We start from the raw sequence: 15,726 nt of genomic DNA, 5'->3' as shown, positions 1-15,726 counted from the left end.
GAAACCATAAAATGAGTGTGTTTACAATGATTAAGGAGATAAAGAAAGAAATGGAAAGCTTAATGAAAAACAAAGCATCGTGGAAAAAATGATTTTTAAAATAAAGCAATAGCCTTTTAAAAATTAGTATTACAATGAGTGAGATGAATGGTTGAAACAGCTGATTTAAAAATAGTAAAATATTTTAAAAATGATAAAATACATGACAAATCTAAGGAAATCACCTCAAATATAGCATAGATGGTATTAAAAGTATTAGAGATTTGGATAGGATGAACAATAGTATAGATTATGTTTAACCCATTTATATCTATTTAATGTAACTGCTTATTTTATTTAATCATCTTTTTCCTTTAATATCCCCATGCTGTTTTCTTGTTTGTTTGGGTTTTTTGGGTTATCCTTTGCCATATCGACTTTTCCTTTCTGCATTTTGCTTTTATGAATGAGACTGAGGCAAGACTAATGTTATTCTTTTTTACTTAATCTGTTTCTGCTAAATGGGTTGTTACAGAATTGTTTCCTTTAAACAGTACATTTCCATTTCCCAAGTCATGCCTATGTAAGCATTGTTACTTTTTTCTTTTTCATAATTGTGTCTAGTAATCAATCAGCACTTTCTAACTCAAGGCTTTAATCAACATCAAGAAATTAAATTCAACTATGCCTTTGATTATTGCATCTTTTATGGTTGTTTTGGTTGTTCCTTTGATGGTAACCATAATTATTAGGTGACATCACTTCAAATGATTCCTTATCATACCTGGGTCCCTTTTCATCTCTGCTTGTTATCTTTCTATCTCATCCTGTGTCCTCATCTTGCTCTGGTGTATCCTGATGGCTTTCTGCCTCTCAGAAATTTTGCTTACTGGATACTACTAAGTTTCCAAAATAGATTCCCATAATACTCTCCAGGGAACTGGGATTCTCATTTTTCAAGTTACTGTGAAATGTCAAGACGATGTTCTCCTTCCCTATTTCTATAATTTGATTTTTGTGGTTTTGTTCTGTTTTTGGAATCTTTTTGATTGGTATTAAGTTTTTTTCTCCCCCTTAAGAAACCATGTAGGGCTTTTTTCCTTAATCTTGAATAAATATTCATCCACACACTTCCATTTTGGCAACCACTTGAATCTCTTTAAGAGATTTAGATCTGGAGAGCAGATCCATGTGCATAATTTAGAAATCAATTTTCAGTGTCTAATCATTTTTACTGACTATCATTTATCTGGATTACCACGTGTCATCTTTTCCTACCTGGGATAACTGGATTTTAAGTGTTTTGAATCAATTAAGTGTATGAAAATGTGCCACCGTCTGCATGATTTCTACTAGGGCTCTTATTGTCTCTATTCTTATCCCTATACTTAGGGGAATTTCAGTTTTGACAATGAAAAATGCTGTCTCTAATTTCTCTCTGCATTCTACTCTGTCATTTCTGAGGGATGTGGAAGTATAGCAAAAGAGGAGCAAAGGAACACTGATGTAATCAGTTCCCAAAGATGATTGTCTGTGTATTACAGAGATAAATTTATATTTCTCAAACTATGGGAATAGACAACCAAGGACAGACAAATTATTTTTCTATCATCTTTCTTACAAATGGAGAGGTTTTGTTTGATGATGGAAAATATGTATCAGTCACAAATTATTTTTTATCAATCCTTTGCCATCCATCCTCTACATACAGTAGAAATACCAGATTCTAGCAACAGGTTACTGGTAAAATCCATTTTAAGAATTAAGTTCTTGTCTTTACGAATATATATATACGTATTTCAGGAAATGTCTAAAACACAATGTCTTAATCTATTAGCCTGTACATTTTAAATTGGAAGCTCCAGGTTACTTTACTTTACCATGATACACAGGAATGTGGATTAACTAAACTACAACTGTATGTATATATATATATATAATATTTATATTATATTTATTATATATTGTATTTATTACATAAATTATTAAATATTATATTTATTAGATAATAATTATTATATTTATATATATAAAAATATATATATTTCTAAAGTAGCAAAAGTACGTATCACTGGATCACATATATATTTTTATGCCCTCTCTCACTGATCTAACATGAGGGAAAGTTTAATTTCTTCTCCCAGCCATAACCTGATGTTTTACTATTGCCAGTACCCCAAATTGTAAACATGGTGGGAAAGGACAAATAATCCTCTTCTTAATTTCCAGCCTTGCAGCCTCAAACTAAATAAATGATAGCTACTCAGAGTCATGAGTAGATCTAGAGATATGTGGGTGCATCCAAGATTGCACCACTTGGTAGATACAGATACTTGTACAAGTTCTTACGCATACTGAGTTTCAATCTTCTCTCTAATAAAATGAAAATAAGATGGTGGGTAGATTGGATAAGAAGATATACACAGGAATCCTGGCACACAGAAGCTTCTTAATGAATAGTAGTTAGCATTTCAATTAAGTGTCTGAAGTTGTTTCTCCCTCTTCCAGTTTTTCAGAGGAAAACAAAACCCTTTTCCTTCAGAACTGAAGAGTAGGAAATTCCCTTCTACATTTTTCATTAGGAAAAGAAAATAAGTATTAAATGAAAGGATAAGGGGACACCTGGGTGGCTCAGTTGGTTGGACGACTGCCTTCAGCTCAGGTCATGATCCCGGAGTTCCAGGATCAAGTCCGCCTCGGGCTCCCAGCTCCATGGGAAGTCCGCTTCTCTCTCTGACCTCCTCCTTGCTCATGCTCTCTCTCACTGTCTCTCTCTCAAATAAATAAATAAAATCTTAAAAAAAATAAAAATAAAAATAAAAAAATAAATGAAAGGATAAGAATTAAGATCAGGATTATTCTGTGTGTATCCTATTTGTTGATAACCTGTCCTTTGAATTTATTTCTGGCTAGTAACTCAATATGCGTATTTTTCTTATCAGTGGGGATTTTAATTAAAAAATTAGGAAAGAATCTACCTATATGGCAAAACAGACTCAAATTTAATTTGCTTTGGAAAGGTTCAGGTTAATTCTTTTCTGACATTTACAGAACACTCTTAAATATAGAAATTAAAACCACTATACCACATCTTTATAATCAACCATATCATAACTTCTTTGAAAGCAAGATTTAATTTTACTTCTTCTGTATCAGCCTTATCACATAGCACACATTTGGGCATGTTACAGCTAAAACTATTACCTTTTATGAATCCACAGTATTTTATTTCTATATTAAAATGTTTCATAATATTTTTTCCAAGATTTTTATGTATTTTTTTATTTGACCAAAAGAGATCACAAGTAGGCAGAGAGGCAGGCAGTTGGGGGTCGGGGGGGAAGCAGGTTCCCTGCTGAGCAGAGTCAGATGCGGAGATGGATCCCAGGACCCCGAGATCACCACCCAAGCCTGAGGCAGAGGCTTAACCCACTGAGCCACCCAGGCACCTCAAAATGTTTCATAATATTTTAATACTGATATTTAAATATGTGACATAAAATTACATTTTTCAATTATTTACATTTCTTTGTTTATCATCAAGTCAGAGATAGTAAGATTTAACTCACCGGTTGAGGTATAAAGGTATGATCCTATTGGTCGTGGCACTAGCTGTTCTTTTAAGATCTATCTCAGACCCAAGGGTCTTTTTATCAGGGTGTGGAGCACAAGGTAGGAATACAGTGACTGGCTTCTGGAAAGGATGTATTGATGGGTGCTTAACATGGATCAGAGGGCTTGTGGATACTACCGGGTAAGAAGTATCTTGCTGTGTTTTTAGATATGCCACCAAGGATGGGTCAACTGGCTGAACCTATACAAAATAATACATATATTCATATATTTTAATAACAAAAGATGCAAAGTATCCATACATTACTAAACCAATTTTCTGAAAATTTGATAGAACCTAGTTTTATAAACTTCCTTGTGCAGTGTTGATAGAATCAACACTGCATTAATTTATAAAAACACAGCATTTGGTCCCCTTTTTACAAAGTCTTTCTGAAATCTAGGTTCCCTGTCCTATGTTATAAATAACTGAGAAACACTCTTAATTGTAGGCAACAAAATGACCTAGAAAACAAAATAGACATTTTACATAATTTCTAATTAGAACTGTTGTTAGATCAAGTGATCTTCAGAAACTAGAAAAACAAGACTATATTTATTTGTTTCCTCTCACATAAGAATGGCTAATAAAAATAGCTAGCATGATTCTAAAATTTCAAATTTATGGAAAATATCTACGAGTAAATTGCTCATCATATGGTTTTTTCCTTACTTTTTCTTTCTTGCAAACCACTTACAATAACTGGGAGAAACAGGCAAGCAAGGGGGAAGAGTCAGGCTGTAAGAACAAGAAATACAGAGAAAGTGTATCTTCTAAAATGGGCAACCATGTTCCATTACATCTTGTGTATACCTTGCAAATAGTGTTTGTATATTTTAAATCCTCATTTCAAAAAAGGGTTGTTTTATAATTAAGTATAATGAAATATTCAGAATTATAAATATTTTCATTGATTAGCCTCCTGTTTGTCATCCTCTCAGATGCAAATCTTGACTCATAATTGTCCCAATGTCTGGCATCAGTTTTATCATAGATACTCAACATATATTTTTGTCAATAAATAACATGAAGGAGACACACAAACACTCACGTAGCTAAGAAAGTTTTCAAATACAGCAGGGATTTATTTCAGAATGAGATTAGCTATGCTCTAAATTATCACTTTATCACTAATAACACTGTATATTAGGTCATTAGAAGTAAGAGAAGAATTCATTTACTGGTATAATAAAAAGCTGTATCTTCTTTATCCTTTTTGGATCATGTTTACTGACCCACAAAATCTATGAAAAGAAACTGACCAGTTTTTTTTTTTTTTAAGATTTTATTTACTTATTTGGCAGACAGAGATCACAAGAAGGCAGAGAGGCAGGTAGAGAGAGAGAGGAGGAAGCAGGCTCCCCGCTGAGCAGAGAGACTGATTCGGGGCTTGATTCCAGAACCCTGAGATCATGTCCTGAGACAAAGGCAGAGGCTTAACCCACTGAGCCACCCAGGCACCCCGAAACTGACCAGTTTTTAATATTTACCTTTAATTGTACCAGCACTGGTGAGTTGAAAACTCCTGGAGGATAATTTAAGGACACTCGGGAATCCATGCTTGGCTTAAGAGTAAGGCCTTTCTTTGTTACAGTGAAGGACTCTTTCTTTAAACAGGACACAACAGAAAAGATACCCAACTTGTACACTTTCACTTCAGCACAGGTCCCCTGTATGGATTGAGGACATGAAAGTACATTAACACAGCACAGTTCTGGGAGTATCTGCTGTACATACTCTATCTGCTATCCCTGTAATCTCCCACAGTTGGGAAAGATTACATGAACTCCAAAGGGTGGTCATCTCATGAGATGAAGCAGAGGTAGATATTAGTTTCTCAAATTTGAACTACATGACAGAAAAGAGAGAATTAAATATATTTTTAAAATTTAAATTAAATCCCCCCCCCCAAAATGTATAGTGAATGGACAATCACAAGTAGTGTTTTCACAAATATTAACTATTTTTGGAATCCTCTCTTCATTTATCAGAATAAACTTTAAATATTGGTCCTTATCTAGAAAATTGAACACTGTTTTAGGGAATCTCAAATGTCATCATTTGGGTAGTTTATGCAAAAGCTAGAGCACCTGTTCTGTCAGCAAATTCTTCCTTCTGACAATTCACAATCTCTTAGTAAATTCATTTTCTCTGTTTCTCTCCATGCAGTGGAACAAATGACTGAAAATAGATATTGGTGTTTCATTTTTACATCGTGACATTTAAATTTGTACTGCATCTATGCAGGCATATTTCAAGCTTTTTTATCACACAGAAAAGGAACTGAGTACATAAAGGAAAACAAAATTATCTACTCATATACTCACCAAAGCTTAAAAATGAAGAGGAAGATTTAAAAGTCATTTGGTCTATTCATGTCTCCCCAAACACCAGCCTGGCTCCACCCCAGCCTGGCTCCGCCCCAGCCTGAGTGGATAATCATGCAGACACACACACACACACACACACACACACACACATTTCAGGGACAGTCACAATGGAGCAATGGAAAATAATCTGTCATTTGAAAACTAAGGAAGACATTTCACAATATCACTTCATGAATCCGTCCTTGGGAAAATTCAGGGTGTGATGAATGTAATTGATTGGCTGAAGGGAAAATGGTGAGAGGTAAGAAAAAAAGTCTTCCCGGAACTGATAGTGGGTTGTGCATTCAGAGCCTACTTGGCAGATGCTGGGAACCGGAAGTGTTTTTAAGCAGGGGAGTGTCAGGAACAGAATTCTGATGATGGTTTGTTTATCTGACTCCAGAATTAGAATTCTTAAATGTCCTAGGAACCACACAAAATTTTGGAAGCAATCCAGAGTTTAAAAATTTTTGAGCTAAAAATAGGGATAACTACCATTAGAAAACTATAAAAAGTTATATGCTTTTATATTTTCCAGTAGACAATGGTCCTCTTATTTTGTTTTCCTTCTTGCTCTTATGATCCATTTACAAAATATCTTGCTGTCCATTTTGTGAAAGTCCCAGGCACTGTCAACCATTTTTGCTTTTATAATGACAGTCACACAGACTGCTTAAGATTAAAAAGCCATAGTCAAGGGCAATGCAGACCAGATTATTAGACATACAGTCTTCCTGGACTAAATATAAAATATGCTAGTGATATGAATTGGAATAAATAATTAGAACAGGATTCACTTTCATATTCTACTCTATAACCTTGTTTGTAACTCAGAAAAGACAAAAATCAGAAGAAGAAGAGATATATTATAAAGCATTTCTTATTTAGTGGAATTTTAAATATTTATTCTTTGCCCTTTTTTTCAAATAATAACAATTTTCATAAAGCTAAAAGGTCAAATATTCTGTTTAAAAATAAATTCAGTGGTCCACAGAAGAATCTTTAACCTTAGTTCCCATCAACTCTATGCTGAGTTTAATAACTTATATAGCCTGTCTTCAAAACATACGAATTTGTGACCATAGAGAAACTCAGAGTTACTACAATAAGTTGACCGTGAAAAATGGTAATTTATTAACTACTAACACGTGTTTATAGGCTTCCTTTTATCTCTATATGTGCATTTATTCATTTAATCCCTATGACCCTATCAGGTGGAACTAATATTGTATTCATTTTTCAGATAAAGAAATTAAGTCATGGAAAGGTTACATAATATACCCACACCAACATAGCACGGAAGTACAGGAACCAGATTTCAAACCCAGCTTATCTTCCTCCACAACCCACATCCTAACTACCACATATACTGTCTTCTGTGTATAAACAAAACACAATTTATAGACTTAAAAACTATTTCAAGGAACACACACACACAAATGTTCATCTTTTTATTTTTTTAACATATTTTCCCAACTCATGAATGATAAAAAATAAAGCTAGTATTATCTGGGGATTCCAACATTCTTAAATTTAGACAGAGAGTCCATTACATTTAAATGTTAGTCTATTGGTAGTCTAAGGCATGAAGCTAATTAAGCCATGATTTTGATTTTGTTTCCCAGGTGAAAACACAACAGTTGCTGGATCCTAGACCCAAGTTCTTCATTCTTAAGTTTGGCCGAAGATTTCTGCTCTTTGACCATAAAGATAAAAAGATAGCAAAAAGTTTGTGGACTCACTGGTGTTAATCTAATTAACCCTTCCATTTTTTACCAATGGGATAATTATAGATACACACAATTTGGTAGTCCGAGTAATATTTAGTAAAGGAGTCGAAGAGCAAATGTAGATGTAGCCAAGGATTTACCAACCTTATAACTTCCTCTCATTCCTTCCAGTGAATTTGGGGTTAGGTAACTTGATTGAAGGTTTATGTCAGACATTTTCACCATGATGTCTCTGTAATTTCCCCTGTAACGTGCAGTAAATGGAATTGCAATGCATATTGGAAATGGAATTTTTTTTTCCATATCTGAGCATTCAACAGCGATGACATTACTGACCAACTCTTCACTATCACTCACTATTAAAGAACTCATGCTGTTAACTATCCGGCATTCTAGATGTTGTAGAATATATGATGGTGCCGTAATGTAACAAGACATTTGGGGGCTGGTATTACTCAGCATATCAAAATACCTGCAGGAAAAAAATAAACAATTTTTCCAATTACTTATGTATTATATGGCTAAATGCCATAAGAAACTCTTAATTGTAGAGAACAAACAGGTTAATGGAGAGAGGTGAGCAGGGGGTGGGCTTAAATGGGAGATGGGTGTTAAGAAGGGCTCTTGTGATGAGCACTGAGTGTTTTAAGTAACTGATGAGTCACTAAATTCTAGTCCTGAGTCACTAAATTCTAGTCCTGAAACCAATATTACCCTATATGTTAACTAACTATAATTTGAATTAAAAAATTTTAAAAATTAAAATAAAATATAAAACAAATATATAAATAAGTTCAAGCTCTAGAGCCACATTGTCTTCCTGTGAATCCCAACTTTTCCACTTACTGACTGTGCAACTTTTAGCAAGGTACTCAGACTCTCTGTGCCTTAGTTTATTAGACTGCAAAATTATAATAAAACAATACCTGTCTCATAAGAAGGCTGTGAGAATTAAATAAACTAGTATATGTTAAGTAATTAAAAAGCTATGCTTAAAACATAGTAGGTATTATATATATGAACTATTATTACTATTGACATTACTATTATTATTTAAGTGGTTGATTTCTCCATTGTGTTCATTTTACAATATGAATCTGAAGATTGTTAATGCTTCTTGAAAAACTAAGTACTAATACCTGAATCATTAACTGAATTTTGAGGATAGGGGATAAATACATATCTGGTATTGGAATTATCCAAATGCATTATATCAAATGATGTTTATTATGTTTTTTAGAAAACCCAAGAAAGGTACAAAAGTACTGTGAACATATCATTAACTATTAAAATTAGAAGCAAAATATTTACAATCCTTGAAGAATTGATCCAAAAGTTTATTTTGACCATTTTTTGTACTCTTGCTTTTTATAACCATCACCTTTGCCAGAGGTTTTAGGGTCTTAAATATTTGATTGAAATTTGAGATCAGTCATTGTTTGACTTTATACATCAATAATTATTATAAAAATAGCCAATATTTTAGCTATCTCTATGGACCAGATTTTAGGTTATGCATTATTTCTTTTTTTTTTTAATTTTGTTATTTTTCAGTAATCTCTCTTTCTGACATGGTGCTCAAACTTGCAACCCCCAGATTACGGTTTGCATGCTCTACTGAGCGAGTCAGTCAGGTGCCACCACATTATTTCATTTAACCCTCACTAGAGAGTCAGACAGGTACTTTTTTACACCTTTTACAGATAGGGAAACTAGGCTGAGAAAATTTCACTTGTTGAAAATTACACTGATGGCAGATCTATAGAATCAATAATTGAATCCACCTATATTTAGCACAAAAGCCCAAACTCTGATAAAATATCCTCAAATCATTCCAAACCACTGGCTTCTTTATTCATTACAAACTGAAACTAATACCTAATTCAGAATAGTCTGAAGAAGGAATGAGATAAAATATTTAAACTTCTTATAATAGGGGGTTAGCATAAATTTCATGCTCAATAAATTACAACTCTATATTAAAATTACCAGCTTGAGTTTCTCCTGTTCTTTCTACTTTTCATTTCTTGTCAGTGAAATGGCTAAAATATTGGCAATATCAATGAGAAGATCAATACAAAATAGCATGCTAATACCCACTTGTAGTATAATCAGGTTTTAACTATTTTTCAATTCTTAGTGAACTGAATTTTATAATGCCCTCTAACATAGATATTTTTTAAAAAACGTTGAAATTGCAGAGATTTATTTATTTATATTTATAATTCTGAACCTGTAAAGTTGGAAGAAAAATTACTCAGTACATTGGTTTGTTTGTATATTCTCTAATGATGGTACTTCAAAAAAATGAGAAATAATTTCTGAATTGTTTAATAGAGAATACAGTGACCCAGCCTTGTATAATTTTAAAAATAATTTTCTTCCGTGCCTTGAAAAGTGTCTGCACTAAAAGCACAGATGAGGTGAGGAAAGAGAACCATAAATACTTCCGTTTCCTCTAGCCTTAGTCAAAGAGATCTAGTCCCGCAGCTAAAGTAATCAGATTGGTTTGTGTTACTCTTGTTTTCCTTTAAGTCTGTAAACACTAGGACAAGGACACTAGACGAGATCGGTTTCTTACAGAAAGCTATCCAGGGAGGAATCACAAGAGATTCCCAGCGAGGTTTTGTTTATGATACACATATTTTAAGTGGCCTGATGGCTTCCTAGCCTGAAGGGTTGAAAGGACTAGTCATCTTTATAAATAACGCAAGCCAAGCACAATCGGTTTGGGTGCTACAAAGAGGAAATCACCAAGGAGGGAACACCTAAGGGAGGTGTTAGAGGGAGTGGTTCAGCAGTGACTCATTAGCTGATGCTTTGAGTCATTTCTGAATGTGAGAATATGAAGTGTTAATTTTTTCTCAAGTGATATGGGCAACTACATATTTACTAATTTAAGTACCTCTTTTGCAGGGGCAGTAATTCTTTAAAGCTATGGGGTCTGTCAAGCTCTGAATGTACTTCCAGGATATCTATAAAATTCATTAGATTCTCAGCCCTGTAGGAACCTCACAGCTGACCTAACTCAACCTCTTCGTTTTAATGATGAGATAAATAAGGTCAAAATAGCAAAATGAGTTGCTTGAGATTGAAGACTCAGTTGTGGTGTTGCCCTGGAAATTGTACCGTACACCTGAAAAGAGCATCATATGTCATATGTCATGGCGGAGAGGGGTTAAGTGAAGGTTGGAAGCACGTGGGAGGTAGAGAAAGTGAGGGTTGTTGAGAATGAAATCAATTGCACACTCACAATCCACTCAGCATGAACAGGTGCAAAGGAGTGTGGTGCTAGGCTCTTTATGTGACTTTCTCATTTGACCTTACCAAATATACCCAGGAAGTATATGTTATTTCTGAAAAGAAGAAAATAGGACTCAAAAATGAAGCAAGTTGAGCAGGATCACAAAACTAGCATGTTTTTTAAAAAAATAAATAAATAAATAAATAAGGAGATAAAATTTAAGTCCATCTGATTCCCAAAGCAATGATTCTTTTCATTACTCCCCATTGTCTTCTAAGAGTGTGATCTTTGCAGGAAAACTTTGGCTGTGAATATTTTATTTTATTTGGACAAATAGGGATGATTATCCCCTTGTTTAAGGGAAATAATTCATAAAGTATATCTGTCAATTTCAACTTTTTTTTTTTTTTTAAGTCAGGGGCTCTTTGAGAATCTGGTAAAGGCTCTGTCATCTCTAAGAAAATAAAATAAATATGAAAACATACATTCAGTTTTAAAAACTGCCTAAAGCTTACTCATGCCCCCTAGAATCTACAGACACAGGTTAAGAATTTATGATAATTTATAAATAAAATAAACATGAGAATTTATTTGAGGATACAGCTAAAATAAATCTGAGGCTAGAAAATGTTTTCCTAGTATTTGAACTTTCCACAGCTTCCTAGCTTTTTTCTTATTATAATTGAAAGAGTAGTGATTTAGAAGAGCGTTCATGTTCTGGACAATTGTTCATTTAAATGACTTTCTTCTATAGTGGAATCCTCTTCCTTTAAAGAAACATTTAATGTTTGTTTCCTAAAATTTTAAATAATATTGGTAATAGCAGTCACATAACTTTACCGGGGATAATTTAAACAGAATTATTGATTTACAATATATTATGGAGATCTGAAATGGAAAAATAAAATCATCATATATAAATATTATGTATAATAACTACAGAAACATGCTTATCACCAGGGATATACAAGTACCTCTGCTTTACATTTACTTACTCCTTTTCCATTATGTTATTCTTTTGCTTTAGACTCTCTGAATCATTGGAAAGAAGATTATTCTGATACTTGCTGGAGATATCACGTGTTACTGAGGATGTGGTAATATCTTCTCTTTGGCTCTCTGAGGTCTCTTGAATTTGTCTTTCTGTTGTCTGGATTATGTCATGCATCCCTTCCCTGTTGCCATTTATGTTCTCAACAGTCATGTGTACTGTTTGTTCATCGTCTTCATTTTCATCATTATCAGGGAACATTTTGTTCTGTGACTCCCCTCGCTCTATTACATCTCCATTCAATGAGGTATTGTTTTTTTCCCCCACTGATTCTGAACTCATATGTGCTTTATTTTTTTTTAACTGGACCTGGTTTGTATAAGGACTTTGCTCTTCATTTGTGGGAGAAACAGTAGCTGTTTCTATGACATTTTGTTGCCCTCTTGCAGCAATGTCTGCTGCTTTGATATCGTGAATGGTGGACATTGTCTGCAGTGGGGTACATTCATCATGCATGCCGCATAAATTACACATCTCCTTTTCTTCTTTCTTTAGAAGTGTAGCAGTGCTCCCCAAATATTCGTTTATTTTCATGAGACAGTCTATGAAAGTAGAGATTTCTGCACACACACAGATACATAAAGAGAACAAAATACAAAACTGAATCAAATTATATTTCTCCACTGACATCTAATGAGGTATGGCAAGATAACCTTAGACACCTATCAAGACCCTTACCAGGCATTTAAACCCACCTCCCTCTTGAAAGACAAGTCATTTGCACAACTGTCACTCTTTTAACATACTTAGGAATTGGGGACAAACTGCTTCTTACTGTAGTGGCAAAGAGCAAGTCTAATCCCTTCTGCTCATAAAAATGCTTTGAATGTTTAAGGCAGACACAATGACCCCATCACATCCATAAAACTCTTCAATTGAAATCAACATCTTCCTCAATAATTCCTTGATGATTTAGTATGGTTTTGAGAATTGTTCTTCTCCTTCGAATGTACTATATCATTTATCAATGACCCGCTTATAATTATTTGCGTAAAATTTAGCAAAACACTTTGGATGAGACTTGGGTAGCCGGCATACCACAGCTACACTATTTCTACTGGCACAGATGTTACATTTTATAAGGTGCTTTGTTGGCTGCTGTAGGAATTAAGTTCTGTTTACACTATTCCTCCTGCTGAGCCTGTGATCATTTACAATTTTCAAATTGGCCTTCCAAAAAATAGCTCCAACTGTACAGGTTCTGAGTCTCTGATAAGAGCATGCACTGGCTACTCAGAGGCTGCTAAACCAAGTCAAACCTCTTCATGCTGATGTAGACCCTCCCCATGATGTGCTCTGATATGGTCTCTCACTCCATCCCCATGTCCTGCCATTCTCGTCTTTGTCCATCCTTCCTCTGAGGTTACAGCTCACAGCTGAAGTCATCTGACCACTTCTTGCAGGCTTAGCAACTCTCCAATCTTTAGAATTCAATTCTGAACTAAGGAATATGTACTTTATAGCCCCATAGGTCAGTACTTTAAGAATCATCATTAAATCATCTTTTGAGGGACACCTGGGTGGCTCAGTTGGTTAAGCAGCTGCCTTCGGCTCGGGTCATGATCCCGGCGTCCTGGGATCGAGTCCCACATCGGGCTCCTTGCTTGGTGGGGAGCCTGCTTCTCCCTCTGCCTCTGCCTGCCATTCTGTCTGCCTGTGCTCGCTCTCTCCCCTCTCTCTCTCTCTGATAAATAAATAAAATTTTTTTAAAAAGTCATCTTTTGACGAGTCTGGGTTTATCTTTGGGCTCCAATCTGACAACTTGTGCTTTTTTTTTTTTTTTTAATGTCTTGTACCTAAGACTGTCTTTATTTTATTTTCCTCTTCTGGAAGCAGTGTCCTTGTCATTTTCCATGAATAAGTATTTGTCTCAATATGTTGCCTGGGACCTTGTTCAATTCTCTCCAGAGACTGAAGTCCTGGCTACAAGCTCCAGATGCTGTTTTCTGGGTCATGCTGCCTTTGGGCAAATTTCCCTGATGCCTACCAACTGCCCCCTAGATAATTTCTTAACATTATCCCCTGGATTCCTGATTGATAAGACCTATGCACTTGCTTTGACAGTGTATTATTTAGAATTGGATTTCATGATAACACCCACCTTTTTATCTAGAGTAACTGTGGTTGTCTGAGATCATATGTATCAGACACAGTATTCTTCCTGCCATACTTCTCAGCATCCGTTATACCCAGTGGGGACTATTCCCAGAACCTGCTCCCCTCTTTGTATGTGTGGGAGGGAGATCCAATTCTATAGCTCAGCGCAGCCCAGTCTTTCTAGTGTTTTTGCAATAATGGTTTCAAACGCAAGTAATTCTACACATGGAATATCATATTCCAATCTAGAAAAACTGCTTGTTCTACCTCAAACTAGGGATGTTTTCGTACCTTTAATCTTGGATCCTGTTAATAATAACCATGCCTGGAATGCTCTTTCAAGATTCGTAATTTCCAGCTGCGTAAATCCAATTCATTTCTTAAGCTTCAGTTTAAATACAGCATCTGGTCCAGCAAAGTTCCCTATTTCCCACTCTGAAAATGGAATCTTGCCTGCTTGTGAAGTCTTAATGGGCTTCCTTTGTATGTCTTTAATGGGACTGGCCTTAATGTCCCTTGCATTATTGTGCATTTGTCTTACCTGATTTCCCCTAATATATTGTTGGTCCTTTGTGGACAAGTCTCTGTCTTAGCCTTCTTTGCATGCTCCTTTGTACTTCTCAATGCGACTACCCTACCAACATTTCTTTTCTTTTTTTTTTTTTTTTAAGATTTTATTTATTTATTTGACAGAGAGAGAGATCACAAGTAGGCAGAGAGGCAGGCAGAGAGAGAGAGAGGAGGAAGCAGGCTTCCTGCTGAGCAGAGAGCCCAATGCGGGACTCGATCCCAGGACCCTGAGATCATGACCTGAGCCGAAGGCAGCGGCTTAACCCACTGAGCCACCCAGGCACCCTACCCTACCAACATTTCTTAGAGAAAGAATAAATCAAAGAAATACTTGCCTTGTCTCCGGATACATTGATTCTCCTTGTCGAGCAGTGCATACAGCTGCTGGCAGGTAGAGAGCAGAGTGCCTGCAGCGTGCTCCAAGAGTTGGTGAAGGGCCCCACTGAGCTCCTGACCCAGAAAGACCACTGTGGCTATCCAAGTGGCCCCGCCAGACCCTTCACCAGGGTTCTCACCCAGGAGGGCCTGCTGTAGCATCAGGTTTTGTCTCCAAATCTGCTTCAGTATTTTTCCTAGTTTGCTTGAGCCCATGTCCTCTGAATCCATGTATGCTCTAGGAGTGGAATGCTTCTTTTCTGCCAGCAAAGCCTAAAGGTTTAGCAAATTCAAACTTGGCGATAGTGCTTCAAATCTAGGAGATGATCCAAGTGAGCCAGCCAAGCACTTTCTTGCAATATAATAGTTTATTCAGCTTCTTGTTGACCAGTGAAGTTACTAGGTGACCAAGGAGGGGTGTTCCCACACCCTGGGTGCCACTGTGTACAGAATAGATTAATCACAGGAATAGAACTAGCTCACACCATTCCACTTTCCATGTAAGAATTACACATTCAATATATAAATGGAAAGCCCTGCAAGCCTTTCAAGTTTGGAGGCAACAAAATAAAGATTCTGTTGCAGGATGAGAACTATTAATCAAAGGTAAACCTTTTAACAATATCGCCAACAAGATTCCTATGTGATATTTCAAAATACTTATGGATGAAGTAATATGACATTCGAATTGCTGCCAA

At 35.5% G+C, this 15,726-nt stretch overlaps 1 protein-coding gene across 1 annotated transcript in view; it reads right to left on the bottom strand.

Moving 5' to 3' along the window:
- DTHD1 (death domain containing 1) overlaps positions 1–15,461 on the bottom strand; it is a 67,275-nt gene extending 51,814 nt beyond the window's left edge. The window contains exons 1-5 of the mRNA XM_059395927.1: positions 14,989–15,461; positions 11,931–12,546; positions 7,836–8,163; positions 5,083–5,262; positions 3,549–3,793 (exon numbers count right to left, since the gene is read on the bottom strand). Coding sequence (XP_059251910.1) covers positions 3,549–3,793; positions 5,083–5,262; positions 7,836–8,163; positions 11,931–12,546; positions 14,989–15,259 — 1,640 coding nt within the window. The 5' untranslated portion in view covers positions 15,260–15,461. The remainder of the gene's footprint in view (positions 1–3,548; positions 3,794–5,082; positions 5,263–7,835; positions 8,164–11,930; positions 12,547–14,988) is intronic.
- Positions 15,462–15,726: the final 265 nt, after the last annotated feature.

The sequence above is a fragment of the Mustela nigripes genome, chromosome 1 (genome assembly GCF_022355385.1).
Source record: "Mustela nigripes isolate SB6536 chromosome 1, MUSNIG.SB6536, whole genome shotgun sequence".
NCBI classification, from domain to species: domain Eukaryota; kingdom Metazoa; phylum Chordata; class Mammalia; order Carnivora; family Mustelidae; genus Mustela; species Mustela nigripes.
Note: the sequence above shows the minus strand (reverse complement) of the source record. Positions and strands in the feature narration are given on the sequence as shown.